This window comes from Pteronotus mesoamericanus, unplaced genomic scaffold, assembly GCF_021234165.1.
Source record: "Pteronotus mesoamericanus isolate MK-2021 breed Mesoamerican mustached bat unplaced genomic scaffold, CSHL_Meso_final contig_90, whole genome shotgun sequence".
In the NCBI taxonomy this organism is placed as follows: domain Eukaryota; kingdom Metazoa; phylum Chordata; class Mammalia; order Chiroptera; family Mormoopidae; genus Pteronotus; species Pteronotus mesoamericanus.
The window spans coordinates 16,821,247-16,836,031 of record NW_026555277.1 but is presented as its reverse complement, the minus strand read 5'-3'; the positions used below and the strand labels follow the sequence as shown (position 1 = coordinate 16,836,031).

Here is a 14,785-nt window from a genome sequence, read left to right as displayed (position 1 = left end):
TTTGATCCCTGGTTGGGAAGTGTATAAGAAGGCAACCAACCAATGTTTCTCACATTGATGTCTCTGTATCTCTCCTTTCCTCTAAAAGCAATGGGAAAAAAAAATGTCCTCAGGTGAGGATAAATAAATGTACTTCAAAACTTTTATTTTCTTGACTTAAAAATTGACAGAAAATACTTCTACCCCTCAAACACCATAAACTGAAAGCCTGATAATTTGATAACCCTGATAATGTGCTTATCCCTTAGTTTGGTCAAGGAAAAATAAAGCACAGAAATTAGGCAATTTAATAAACAATTTAATAAGGTAACTCATCTGTAAAGGAATCTGTATTTTTCATGAATGTTTCTTGAACTCCCTTTATGAAGAGGGCACCATGTGAACACTTGCAATATAGCATACGAGGTACAGTTCTTGTCTTCTAAGAGCACAAATTGCAATTTGGTAAGATAAAACATTCCAGACAATGTTATTCTGCCCTGAGTTTTCAATCCAGTGTTCAGTTAATAAAGTTTTTTGATCTATTAGAATTCTGACCCTTTTATATAAAAGAATAAAATGTTCTGCTAGAAACTACTTGAAGATGCTATCAGGGCTTCTGATAGTTCTTTGATGAACTAAAGTAAGACACCCTTAAGAGGTAATCAACTTATAAAACAATGGCAGCATGCTTTATAGTGGTAGTTCTCAGAACCTGATGTCATACACACATTGTAATGTAGCACCTTGGCAGCAATATTTAATTTCAATTGGGAAAAAAGTTACTGATACCTACTGGATAACCATATAACAGTTCAAAGAAATAGAAATGTGAGAATGAGAGGCTTAGTACAATCATTTTGGACTAGGTTTCTATCCTTCACTTGAGGCTACAACAAACACTTAAAATGCACATTTATGAGAAACATTAGTCCCTTTAACATAAGTGAAAAATGTCACAACTTTGTTGACTGATACTGGAGGCGGACACTGGCATACTTTGCAGATACATTCTCTCCCCCGCCGTCCCACGCAAAAGCCTTCGGAAGCACTCGTTCCCTCAGCTTCTGGGGATGGTGGCTGATGGCCGAGCCCCTCTGCAGGTATCATCTTCACCACCAGGGTATAACCGCTTGAATTAAATGACTAAGCTACACAAGGATATACAGTCCCGCCTCTTGCCTTAATGTGGCCCAGCGGCAGGACCGCCGGGTCTGAATTCCCTGAGGATTTCCTGCCTGCATCGCGGAACAATTTTTCCCTCTTCCCTAGTCCTACTACTGTTACTCCTGCGGAGACATGGATCTCGGCAGCAGTCGGATTTAACCTTTCTGCACCTTACCCTCCTCTGAGTCTCTTCCCCGGGGACCCGGACCTGCGACACCATTGTAAAGCCGGAACCAAAAAAAACCACTTGATTTTCACTTAGACAACCAAACTATTCCTGCTGACTCTTTCTTGCCTTTGTTTTCTTCTAGCGGGATAAGGAAAATAAAAAACACCAAAAAACTTTCCATTTGTTCTGGCAACAGTATTCTTAGTTCACGTTTTATGGAAATGTAAGCCAACCCAATCATCGCTCACTTGCGACAGCATCCGGACACCTTGAAACTCTCCGCCCCCTCCCCACCCCGCCCCAAGTCATTTTAATACCCATCTCCCAAGTTGGGGTTTCTAAATTAAAGGAGCTGAACGGAAATTAATATAATAGCTTCTGATACCTAAATGTGGTTGGCCTTTCATTAGTATTGATGACATTGCAGGGCTTTATCTGTTTTAAAGAACCATCCATGTTCGTGTACAGTACTGGCATTCTATGGACTTGGCAAGCTATGGACACTTCTATTTGTGCGTTTGTAAGAATTGTTTTAAACCGGTGCTCAGAACTTTTAATTCACCTTTATGAAAATAAACATTTAAAATAATTGTAGAAAACAATGTAGCAGGTATTTTCATACCCAAGATATTCATTCAAAGGTTAAGAGGAAGGAGGAGGTCTTATTTCAGGTGTTTTACAAAGGAAACATATCTGTAGTATCAAATACCATATGAGACTATACTATTCTTGTGGTCTAAATTTGTTTAAGCTATCGTTTAAACTTTTACATTGTAAAAAAAGGGGGGACTGTTGGTGTGTGAGAACTTCATAAAATCTATCGATCATGAAACAATGAAGCAATCATTTAACCCAAAAATCAATATCCTCTAAATGGAATGTATCTTTGTCACTCAACTAACATTAGGTTTGATACACCAGATACTGGGGAGGCAACAATGAAAGAGGCAGGTGCATTCCTGGTCCTCGGGAAGCTTCTGTGTCCTGGGGTGTCCAAACACTGACTAAGCAATTACGAGTGCAATGAGGAAGGAACTTGTACTTGGGGAGCTAACCTCTCGTGGAGGGGTGATATTTAACACTTTTTTTTTCATTGTCATCCTGTGCACTACAAGTAGGCAGGGAAAGCCTCAGAAAGAAATACAAAAACATCTGAGAAAGGGGCAAGGTGAAGGGGAAAACGACAGCTTTTGATTTGAAGATGATAACATACTCACAGCACATAGAGGTCCAAGATTTTATATGCTTTCAAAGTAACTAAAATTTTATTTTTACTTATTCCTTTGTTTATATACCTAAAACTGAAATCGAGCCAAAAAGCATGACAGGAGACTGAGAAAACTCACCCCAATCTCAACCAACCAAAAGTATGAGAGACCTAAATGGGCAGACAGAAGAGTATTAACAGTTCAGGGAATGCATGTTAAACCTCCTGTTTTATATTCAGAAAGTTAGGAAAACTGGCTAAACATATATACCTTAGAGTGTATTTTAAATGGTTGGCATGAGTCAGCCTGTCTCTAAAACAAAACAAGCTCACTGCTTTGAAGTCGCCTTTACACGAACCCTTCATCACTGCATCAGTGAGAACTGCTCCTCCGGCGGGAGCAGCGTGGGATTACAGAAAGAGCATAAACCAAAGTCACGCATGTCCCTTTAATGTTAATGGAGTTTCTGAGTGAGCAATATATGACCAAAAAGTCACAGCACTGGGACAAAGTTTGTTGCTGCTTTGTGTTAAAACTGAGCATTTGCTTTGTCCCCTGAGAACCTTTAGTTAGGCTTTTTGTACAGGAAGCCATTTCACAGTTAGATTCACAGGCTAAGACCTTAATGGACACAGTTAATGACAAGGTTCCTATAAATCATAGCCAACTATAAGCCCTCCCTCTGGTTTCTCTTCTGTGCTTTGTAAATATGTACATCTTTTTCAGGATCATAGTGAACTTTACTCACTGTAAATGGCCTCTCCAGCATCGCTAAGAAGTTGTTATCCCGTTCGTAACGGATTCGGCAAGCTAAAAGAATCACGGAGTGGTTGCTACAGAGATGTTCCAAAGTTCGAAGAAGGTCTGTGAATGTTTCTTCTAAATATATGATATCAGCTCCAAGTATCAGGTCAAATTCTCCAGGTGAAAAACTCCCCAAATTCTGTCCCCAAGTCAGCTCCTTAACAACAGCTTTGGGTTGGATATGGAGAGGTAAGTTGGCTTGAACATTTGATTTAAGAAATTCTAATGCTACTTTTCGATCCGTGATAGTCACATGAGCACCTAGAATGTGGGACAGAGAGAAAGTAATGGGCACATCAGTACAACTAATAGGTAGTGGGGTCAAGCATGTCTCTAAAGATGTCACCTATATGCAGACCACACCCTTCATGGGTGGTTGTGATAGAGGGGAAGAATGACCAGTAGTTCTTTTGCTGACTAGTAAAGTGGACCTTATAGAATGTAGGGTCCCCAAGTGACAACAAGCTGAGGCTTCTCAATTTGGCAGGCAGAGCTGACCCACCAGGCTTCAGGGGGGAATGGAATCCAAGAATGAAAAATCTGGGAGCAAATGATTATGAAGATGACAAGATACCCAAAACAGAGAAGGGCTGCTTTCTGGGATCAAAGCTTTAAAAAGAATTGAGGAAGAGAGTAATTGGCTACTATGAAATCCTAATCCACTTCTCCTCATGCAATAGCCAATCTATATGTATTTATTATATATATAGAAAAGTGGTAAGCTTTGAAATTACTAGATTGTGGCACACTCTCCCTCTCGGGAGATCCCCGCACGTTTCTGTCCCCCTCCCTTCGCCCAGGCACCTGTGTTACCTCTGCCTTTTTCTCTCCTAAGCTCCGAGGGCCCTTCTTTTGCTCCTGTAATTGGTTCCCAAACCTGTGGAGCCCAGCTGGCCCATTTCTACTCCCTCCGTGACTTTCTAAATAAACCTTCACTTACAATTGGGAAAAAAAGGAATCCCTAGGTTGTATTAAAGTACTGCAGGTTAAAACATGAGCTCGTCCTCTACATGCTATGTTTCTACATGCAGTATATGAGATTAACGAGGGGTATTTTATTAATCTCATCCTTGTGGGTTTTTACCATGCACAAAAGATTCAGTTCTTTGAACTGATATATCTGAGAAAGGCTGAACCCTTAAAATGAAGCCACCATATAAGGTCAGCTCACGAAACACCACATCTACAGTAGAGTGACAATATAATATGTGTAATGTTATATAATCTGGACCCTGTAGATTCTGAAGTTTAAAATTTTGTTCCATTCCTTCATGAGATGATTTCCCACTTGCCCCCTTCCTCAGTCTGTGATATTCACGGGCACTCGCCCACAGTCTTCCAGAGCCGCTATGGAAAGCACCATTTTAGAGGCAGCTCCTACTTAACGTTTCTTATCTTGACCTGTAACATTATGTCAGGACAGTATGTCATTCAGTTTGGCATTTACAGTCCTGAGTGGGAGACTGTGAAAATGTTCAAGTTGTTAGATTGTACAAGCATGGGCCTACCACTTTGTCTATTCACTGCTAGACAGTGTGTTGCCTGGTGGGCAGAATTCCGTGAGACTTTCATCTCTCCTGATAACACAAATCACAGATAGCCTTTTCCTGGTCTGACTCAGAACTTTATCTCTGGATTTCTCAACAGTCTCAGAGCACTCTGCTCAATATGGAGCGATTGAGTGCTGTGCGCATCATCTCGGTGTTCATTTTAACAGTGCTCAGACGCAGGCCCCCTCTGATGCCTGTCCCAGGGGTTTCTGAGGCTCCTTCTGACCTGCCAGGTCTCCACGGGTCTTCGTAGGACCTTGATGTCAGTTGATCATTCTCCTGTAACCTCCATCAATTCTACAAACATTCAAGAGGCTACCATCCGCCACCGGACAAAAACTGCCACCCTCACAGAGCCTACATTCAAGTGAGGAGATAGACAATAGATGTTTTTACAAAGAATACCCAGTCTGTTAGTTAGAGATATGCACTAAGGAAAAAATAAATCAGGAAAGACGGACATGAAATGTCAGGAAGCAAGGGGGGCGGGCGAGAAATTGTAGACTGGGTGGCAGGAGAGGGCCACTGGGAAATGGGTGAGGTAAAGGCCAGAAGGGAGAGGAAATAACCGAGTGCACGTGGGGGGATGGATGTCCCTGGCCAGCAAGGGGAGCAGGCGCAAAGACCTAGAGCGGAAGCTGGGACAGTGAAGAGGTTAGTGTGGCTGAAATGAGTCAGTGAGGGACAAAGCGGAAGGAGACATGTCACAGAAGTAACAGGAGGGGAGGCAGATCACAGAGCCTCTTTGGTCTTGTTTTGAAAAGGCTTTAGGTGAAAGAGGTGAAGGGATTAAGAAGCACAAGTTGGTGGGTACAAAACAGTCACAGCATATGTAAAGTACAGCGTAGGGAATATAGTCGATAATATTGCTCTAACTACTTATGACATCAGTTGGGGTCCTGGAAATATCAAGGTCAACACTATACAAGGTACATAATTCTCGAACCACTAAGCTGTACACCTGAAAACAATACAAAGTAAAATTGAAAGGAAAAAAAAAACAAACAACAACACAAGGCAAGGCTTTGGCTTTTTCTGATCAAAGTGGGAAGCCATTGGAGAGTGTTGAGCAGAAGTGCAAATGATCTGGCTTTGGTTTTCACAGAGCCCCCAGCAGTGGGGAAAGGCAGAAGCAAAGGGACAATTGAGGAGACCAACACGGTGGCTCAGGTGGAGGTGGGTAGGGTACACCTTGCTATAACCACTCCCAGACACCCTCCACAAGCCACCTTCCAAACACAGCACCTATGAGCAAGCCCTCTCCTGACTCTCCTGGGAACCACTCACTGAATTTTGTCACCCAAATGTCCATCCATGTGGCTTTGTTCTGGGATTTTCTTTGTTGGTTGCAGGGCAGGAGTACAGAGGACATCTTCAGTTTCTTTTAATCTCTCACTGTCCTTTCTATCTTTTTTCCTGTGCAATACAGGAAAGAAACAGATCATGTGTCCCACAGTTTCCCACAGTTGGGATTTTGCTGATTGTACCATTTATATTATTTTGTATGTTCTTGTGCCCTTTGTAGATCCTGTAAGTATTTTTGATTTAATTTGTTGAACAAGGCTATTTCAGAGGCACTGGTGTGTTTTTCCTCAAGAGGTACCTGGTAGGCTCTATTTTTGTGATATGAGCAGCCCAGATCCTTAAGTTAGATTCCTTTTGCAATTATTTGTTAAGGGGTTTTGATAAAGAAAAGCTTCTTTCAATGGCTATCTGTTTGCTCATTGTGTGTAGGAGCTGTTTTAGTAAGAAAGGAGGGATAAATGTTGCCCCTCCCTTCCCTTTTATAAACCAGATTTCAAAATAAAGAGTTGGTTTCTAAGCATCCTCCACAGACGACTATTTAGGCTCTTTTGTTGTTGTTGTTGTTGTTGTTGTTGTTGTAGTATCCTGAACTCATGGATTAAACATATTTGATGTATTTAAATCCATTGCCATTATCGTTATTGATGTTCAAACTGTCCTATCTTTTGCCAGTGGACTTTTGACACCACCCCATGTCAGTCTTGATAGCTTCCTTCCTCTCTCACTATCTTACATTCTCACTATCTGGTCTAACAAGATATTCCAGGGTTTTCTTACTCATATCCTGCCACAGACCTAGAATCAGCCACTTATGAAGTTTGTAAATTTTTTTTTTTGAAGATGGGAGATGGAAATGATCGGGCGGAGCGTGGGGCAGGTGGCGGCGGGGGGGGGGATGGGGGGCGGGGGGGGGGGGGCGGGGGCGGGGCCGGAGGCTACAGCAGTCCTCCGATTGCTTGTCTCCTCCGGGAAGTCGGGAAGTCGGAGTGAGTGGCACCCGCGAAGAGGGAGAGTGGAGGGAGGAGGACTAGGTTGGCAGGAGAGCAGAGGGAGTAGCCTGTCTGGTCAGCAGCAGAGCCCCTCTGAGGCGGCTGGGGGCAAGTTTGAAATGAGACCAGCAGCAGTGCGTCCCTCCAGGATGCTCAGCCGCCCGGGTCTGTGCCTGGGACAGGGCGAGGGGCTGCACTTAACCTTGTTTTTAGCCTCGTGAAGACGATGGAGCGAGGAAGGGCAGGGTGTTGAGGGTATGTGAAAATGGTGGGAAAGGTGAAGATAAAATGAGGGAAGTGAGGAGGAGGGAAGTGAGGTAAGAGTTCACGAAAGACTGATGGAAACGGACCCAGCAAGAAAACCAAGCCTGTTGTCACTCGCTCAGTACTGGAAAAAGGATGTGTAAACGTTTGTCCTCCCTTCTCGTTTTTTAGTTTTGTCAATAATGACTTCATTTATTCAAATATTTAGGCACTTGTTCCGTGCTAGAGCTACAGAGAGGAGCAAGGTAAACCTTGGCCTCTAGGAACTCAGTCTCAGGAGGGAAAGAGCCATAAACATATTGTGATACAATGTGTGAAGTAAAACAGAAGACCAGGCGTGCAGAGCGCGTCCCTCAGGAGCCAGGGGAAGCAGACACACGCACGGACTGCGGGGACCGGGATGTCACGGCGCTGGGACAGGGCTGGGGAGTGTACCGAGCACAGAGGGGGAAAGAACTATGGCAGCAATTAATTTTGCTTTGGGGCAGGAAAGAACTCAGAGTGACCGTGAAGCTGGGCGGGGAGCACCCACCTCCCAGTGGCGAGAAGGCTGCCGGCCATTCTAGCCGCTCCCAGAACCGCCCTGGTGTTTCGGCGGCAACAGCTCACTAGACCCTGGCTCTGCGATAGTCTTTGAGGAGCCTTATCCTGACGGGCCCAACCCCGCAGAGCCAGATTTCTAGGTCAGAAACAGAGACACTCAGAGAGGCAATCGATACTCCTTGAGCACTTTGTGCCCATCAGTGCGCTAACAGATTTTCCCACACATCTCATTTGATCCTCCGTGTGGAATGAATGCAATTATTTCCTTATTATATAAGAAAATTGCAGTTCAGAAGTTAAGCAACTTGCCCAAGGTCACACAGCTCGTAAAAATTAAAAGAGGTGTCAAAGCCAAGGATAATTCTAAACCTATGTGCTTTACCACACTAATATGTCGTTCTACCAGCCCGTCGAGTTTTGCGTGGAGCCCTTGTTCTCAGGAGGAAACCTCATAGGAAATGAACCTCCCAGTCAACTCCCCTCTTAACAGTCGTGGAAAGAGAACTTGGGCCGCTGTGTCTGACAGGCGTGGTTTGAGTCTCTGGGCTCTGAGGAGCAAGACTGTGGAAAGGCTTCCTCTCCCAGAAACCCAGTTCCGTTTGAAAATGCAAATGAAAACGAATACCTAACATGCACAGAAGGCGAACCTCAGGAGAACAAAAGGCAGTGTGGCCTCAAGGGTCTTATCTGGGCCACATGCAGTGTCTGCAGACAGAGACCTAAATCAGTTTATACGTACTTTTAGCCACCACCCCTGCCCCTGCTCCCCATTAAACTTTGCAGGCAGAATTTCAACAGAGAAAGGAGTACTGAGAAAGAAGGGAGTTTGGAGAAAGGCAGAAACAAGTTAGGAGTCGAGGTGATCATCACCTGAGGCCTGGTTAGAAATGCAGCCTCTCAGGCCCCACCACACCTGCCTTTTAACAAGAGCCCGGAGGGCAGGCACTCAAGTGTGAATGTTCCACATGGAATCTCAGAAGCTGGCCTTTCCTGTCATCGCCTAACTCAAACTGTATGAACCAGAGATTGTAGGAAGGAGCCAATAATGGACAATCAAATAATGAGGCTTAAAAACACTCTAGGCCTAAATTAAGGTCTGTACACCCAACAAAAAAGGAAGTGACAAACCTTGATATTAATCAATTCAGAACTATATACTGTCCAAACAATTTTTTAATATAAGATACTAGTACGAACTGAGGCAGGGCCAACCCTTCTTAAAAAGCAAAAACCAGTTTCCTTAGCAATGAAGGAGAAAGACTGCTCCACCTACCTCCCAGGGTTAAAGCTGATAGTGTATGGGAAAGCCACTAAACTGTAAAAAGAAAACAACAAACACACAACCTCAAAAACTATGTACATAAATAATTTTTTTGAACTTAAAGTCACCTTCAGATCATATTGTCTGCATCATGAAATTGAAGGGGGCAAAGCAAACTCCCATGAGAAGTCAAAGTAACAAGGTAAGAGAGAGAAGAAATGAGCCTCCCTGGAGGTACGAGCACCGGGTGTCGGCCCGTAACTCACAGTGAGCACAGAGGACAGAGACACAGCTGACTGAGGGGAAAGTGAACGGTGGGTTTTACATCGAGAAAGCAGCAAACGCGCCTCTCGATGAGCTCCACTCACGAAGGAGTGCGCCGACGAGTCACACTCACCCAGCAGGGCCGCCACTATGCCCACCAGCCCCGTGCCAGCACCGAGCTCCACGGCAGAGCGGCCCCTGAGCTCCACAGCTCCCATCTCCAGATACGTGGAAAGAACGACAGCCTGAGTCAAAACACAGGGTAGTTATGAGGAAGGTCAGCAAGTGCTCTAGGTCGCGAGCTGAAGGGTTTCAAGTAGGCTCTGCGCTGGCAGGAAGACATCACACCCCCCTCCCACTGCAAGGCTGGGTCCCAGTCGGAGGGCACAGGCAGGAACTCAGGGGCTGCGGGGAGGGAAGCTCCTGAGCAAGCACGGACGCGGCATCCCGCAGAACAGGTGCCCCAGGCCCTGCCGAGGGCTCTCATGGGGACAGTCGTGGTCAGCGACGCTGCCCACACAAGACAGGGTCTTTCTGCATCTGGGAAGATTAATTTCTTAATGTGACACTGCTTTACCCTGGAGGCTTCCAAACTCCTCTGGCAGAGCTGGCCTGGACAGTTTCTGTGATTTTGCTTAAGGGAACCTCTTAGTTTCTAAACCAAGCTCAAAGCAGCTAGGCCACAACGTCCCCCAGAGGGAAAAAGCACAGCAGCACCCAGGGCTCCCGGAGCCACGGTCCTCCCTCCGGCATCCCCGACGGCTGTCTCCCCCGGGGGCCCTGGCCATGTGTTATCGGACACCAGAAGGTTCGTTTCAGCCAAAGTTCTGGACACTTGATGTGTGAGTTAGCATTTGCATACTATTCTACAGAAGCACTGTATACTGTTAACATAACTTTAAAATATTGTTTGTTTTCATGGCCACATAGTATTAGTATAATTAGCCCTTCCTCTTTTTGGTAGGCAGTTAGGAGACTCACTCATTCTTCACTATTATGTACCTCTATTACTTGGTCTAGGAGTACTTGTCATGTAGTTACCTTAGATAGATTCCTTGAAGTATTACGGGGTTGGAATATATTTTTTATTCCTAAATGTTCCTCTCACTTCCCTAATACAATGTAAAGACTGTAAAATTGTATCTACACCAATCATTTATCTCACATCAAATGAGCTCCCACTGAATCCCAGATGTGGTGCTAGAGGCTGAGGGCAAGTCAGTCTCACAAGCAGCTCACAACAGTGCTGCGAGAGGAAGAAGTAAAAAAAGCAATTAGAGCATAATTTTGCAACCATTACAACTATAGAAAACTTAAAGAAAACACATGATCGTCACTTCGGGCTTTGTCATTTTACAATATTCTTTGTGCGATATTTTAATTTCCCCCAACTTTCTTTCCTTCACCCTTGAAATGCAACCTATTTGGGGGAAGATGGGTAAGAAAGGGATTCTAATGGGTAGAATTTTTTTTGTGGAGGGGGTGGGGTGATGAAAATATTTTAAAATTGAATATGGTTGCACCACTCTAAATTTACTTTAAAAAATCACTTAATTGTACACTTTAGGTGGAGTGTACAGTATATGAATTATACCTCAATAAAGCTGTTTTTATTTTTTACAATAAAGACCAGTCTTATAATCAATTGCAGATGTTTTCCGAGGTCCCCCCAGGATTTGCTTACCGCGTCCCACACCACCGCTGCGACTCCCAGTTGCCTCCAGTCCTGCCGAATCTGGATCGTGTGGTTTGCAAAGGAGAAGGTGGCAAGAGGCTTGTGGAATTTCTGCAACCCCATTTCCGCGGTCTCCTCATAGGGCACCAGGGCCATTTCGACTGAGCCAGCTCTCTGCTCCCTTACACCTGTTGGGCAAAAAGACTCCTGCGTGTTCTGGCCTAAAAATACATTATCTCTTAGGTGGCCCCAAATGCTTTTTAAAGGGTTAGGGTTTCAAAAGAATAATCTTAAGTAGGGGGAGCTTTTGCCTCATTCCTTTGACATCGTTCCTCCTCTCGGTCTTCTGGGAACCGAGATTTGGCTCTGAATTCATGCCGAAGGGTGTCTTTAGGCAAACGCACCCAGAACGGTACGACTCCTACAAGATGCCCTGCACACTTCGCTGTTGGGACTCAGAGCGGCCTTGAGGGTGAGCGGGACGGCTGTGCCAGCTCAGGTGTAGGGAGAAAGGAGCGCTTTCTAAACTGCCTAGGCCGGCGCCGATTGCCGTTGGATCTCGCTGCAGTCGGTAGGGTATTTTTGATTGGGGTTCTTGTTTTGGTTTTGGTTTTGGTCTTGCCTCCACCGCCTCCCAAGCGGTGTATTCCCTAGTGACAACCGTGGACCCGCACCTGCACGTCGGCTGTTATCAGCTTGATGATCCTACTTTCTGAACCTAGCTGTATGTGTACGGTGGACTCAGTTTCCTCTCCTAGAGATTGGAAGTGAAAAGCACTCGTGGATTCCGAGTCGCTCGCGGGGAGAACGCGGCCCCGGGTCCTAAACAGACTCGGGGGTCCGCGGCTAGGAGGCCTTCCCGGAGTCCCTCAAACCTGCCGCCACCCGCCCTCTAGAGTGCGGACAGGACCGCACTTCCTTCTCGAGGGCCCCAGAGCTCCGGGAACCCGCGGAGGTGGAGTTGCGAGACTGGAGAGGGATCCACAGGGGCCTTCGCGACCCCGCGGCCGCCCGGGACGCCCACCCGGGAATTCTGAGAGCTGCCTGGAAGAGGGCCGAGGGTGCGCCCAGACCGCCCCCGAAGCGGGGCCAGCGACACACCCGCGCCGAGGCGCGGCCTCTCTGCTACTTACGGCTCGCGAGGCAGCCCGGCCTGGCGCGCGCGGAGCTCTCCCTCCCCGAGGCCGGACGCAGAGACTACCGGCCTCAAAGGGTAGGAGAGGCAGGAGCTGGGCCTGGAGGGGGCTGTACCGGCAGGCGGCCGCGGAGGGCGGCCCCGAGATACGCGTTTCCGGTTTCCTCCCGTCCCAGCCTCCCCAACAGGTGCCTGGCGATCGCTGGGGGGCGCGAGGCCGACGCGTGTGCCACGAGGGTCCGGGAGGGGAGCCGTTGCGTGGGGTGCGGGGTGGTTGGCCCTTACCCCAGTGGGTCCACAAGGTATTCGGGGTCCCAAGTGAGTTCCCCCGAGGCCGAGGGCAGCGTTGGCTGTAGAGCGAAGCAAGGAATAGCTGGCGGGCGCGGAGAGGGCTTGGGGCACTCTGGCGACCGGTGACAAGGAAGCCACCAACCGGGCACTGGCGACGCTGTTGTACTGGCTGCACTTCTCTATCTTGGTGCTCGTTCTCGCGAAAGCGTTGTTTTTTTTTTTAAATATTTGTGTGCTTGCTTGTTTTTAGTTTTATAGGCGGCCCGTTAGCGAGTGTAGGAGAAAGTTCGTTCCAAAGAATACACGGTCACCCACCCATTCGTCCGCGCGTCACCAAGGTTAAGTCGGAAGCGGCGTAATCGCCTGCTTCGTGACGATACCGTGTGAAAGTGACAAAGCCCTTACCTGGAGCGCAGACGCGTTGCCGGCACTTGACGCCCGCTCCTGGACTGTAAAATATACATGTGTATTGGGGGGTGGGGTCCCCGACCATGCCCCCGAAGTTGAGCAGACCCCAGACCCTAGCCCGCCTCCTCCCGGGGCAGATAGTGCATCTACCCTGGGGACACCATTCTAGACGCGAAAGCTAATGACAGCCTGTCACCCAGGCCGCAGGCCCTTGGAAAGCGCACGGCTGCATTGAGCACCCAAGAGTGTGATCGTGTGGGGAGCAGCTTTCTCCTTTTCTTTTTGCTTTGACCCGGACGCCCAGGCCCCTCACCCCACCCCGCTGCCGCTCTCTCACGAAGATTCTCAGCCCGAGCAGCACGTCTGAATGAATGGATGCGAATGTTTTTCAACTCCTGGTCCTCGGCTAGGGCGAAAGCCGCGGCCGGTGGGCGCTGGGGCGCCGCATTGGTATTTCGCGGAGCTTCCGCGGTGGTTTCCACGTGCCGCCTCCTGCTGGAGGCTCAGGCCAGGCCTGAAGCAGCCCCTTTTCCACCCCGCAGGGGGCGTGCCCGGCCTCACTCTGGAGTGATTTCCTTCACCTGCCCACAGACGGCCGGGCCTGGGGCGCAAAGGTGAATTGAAGTGAACTTTGACGGTCTACAGGGAGGGTCAATTTTTTTTCTTTTTTGTTTTTTTTTTTTTTTTTGCTTTACTCAGTTTATTCATCTTTATATGATAGTATCTTTTTGAAACCTATTTTACGTTCACAACAAAATGGGAGGGAAGGTGCTGAGATTTACCGCCCAGCGCCTGCCCCCGCACATGCACAGCCTCCCCAGTTACCTATAGCCTCCACCAGGGCGGTACATTTGCTGCAACTGATGAACCTACACTGAGGCATCTTCACCCCCCAAGACCAGTTTACATTAGGGTCCATTCTGGGTGTTGTATTTTATGAGTTTGGACAATCGTATAATGACGTGTATCGACCCTTGTGTTGTCATGCACAGTAGCTTCACTGTCCCGAAAATCCTCTGTGCTCTGCCGATTCATCCCTCCTCCATAACTCCTGGCAACCACTGATCATTTTACTCTTTCCATAGTTTGGCCTTTTCCAGAATGTCATATAGTTGGAAGCATACAATACGTAACCTTTTCAGCTTGGTTTCTTTAACTTAGTATACATTTAAGGTTCCTCTATGTCTTTTCATTGTTTGGTAGTTCATTTCTTTTTAGTGCTGAATAATATTCTATTGTGTAGATGTACCATGGTTTATCCACTTACCTATTAAAGAACATACTGGATGGTTCCTAGTTTTGGCAATTATGAATAAAGCTGCTATAAATGTCCACGTGTAGGCTTTTGTGTGAACATAAGTTTTTGCCTCCTTTGGGTAGGTGTCAGGGAGTACGATTACTGGATCATGTGGTAAGAGTGTGTTTAGTTTTGTAAGAAACTGCCAAACTGTCTCCCAGCGTGGTCATAACATATTGCATTCCCACTAGCAATGAATGAGAGTTGCTGTTGCTCCTCACCCTCACCAGCATTTGGTGTTCAGTGTTTTGGATTTTGGCCACCTTAACAGGCCTGTAGTGGCATCTCACTGTTGTCTTAATGGGCAATTCCTTGATGACATATGTTGTAGAACATTTTTTCCCAGTGTTATGGAGATATAATCAACATATAACATTGTATTAGTTTAAGATGTACAACATAATGATTTGATATATGTATATATTGCAAAACGATTGCCACAATAAGCTTAGTTAATGTCCACCACCTCACATAGT

General features: G+C 46.7%; 1 protein-coding gene across 3 annotated transcripts in view; it reads right to left on the bottom strand.

Moving 5' to 3' along the window:
• The window catches only part of METTL21A (methyltransferase 21A, HSPA lysine), a 54,144-nt gene extending 41,717 nt beyond the window's left edge, over nt 1-12,427 (bottom strand). Inside the window, exons 1-4 of one of the 3 annotated variants that reach the window (XM_054585754.1) lie at nt 12,312-12,427; nt 11,188-11,366; nt 9,637-9,748; nt 3,272-3,588 (exon numbers count right to left, since the gene is read on the bottom strand). In XM_054585754.1, coding sequence (XP_054441729.1) covers nt 3,272-3,588; nt 9,637-9,748; nt 11,188-11,334 — 576 coding nt within the window. In that variant the 5' untranslated portion in view covers nt 11,335-11,366; nt 12,312-12,427. Of the gene's footprint in view, nt 1-2,599; nt 3,589-9,636; nt 9,749-11,187; nt 11,367-12,311 lie in introns of those variants that run through there. The other 2 variants (XM_054585753.1, XM_054585755.1) reach the window with 2 other exon arrangements.
• Nucleotides 12,428-14,785: the final 2,358 nt, after the last annotated feature.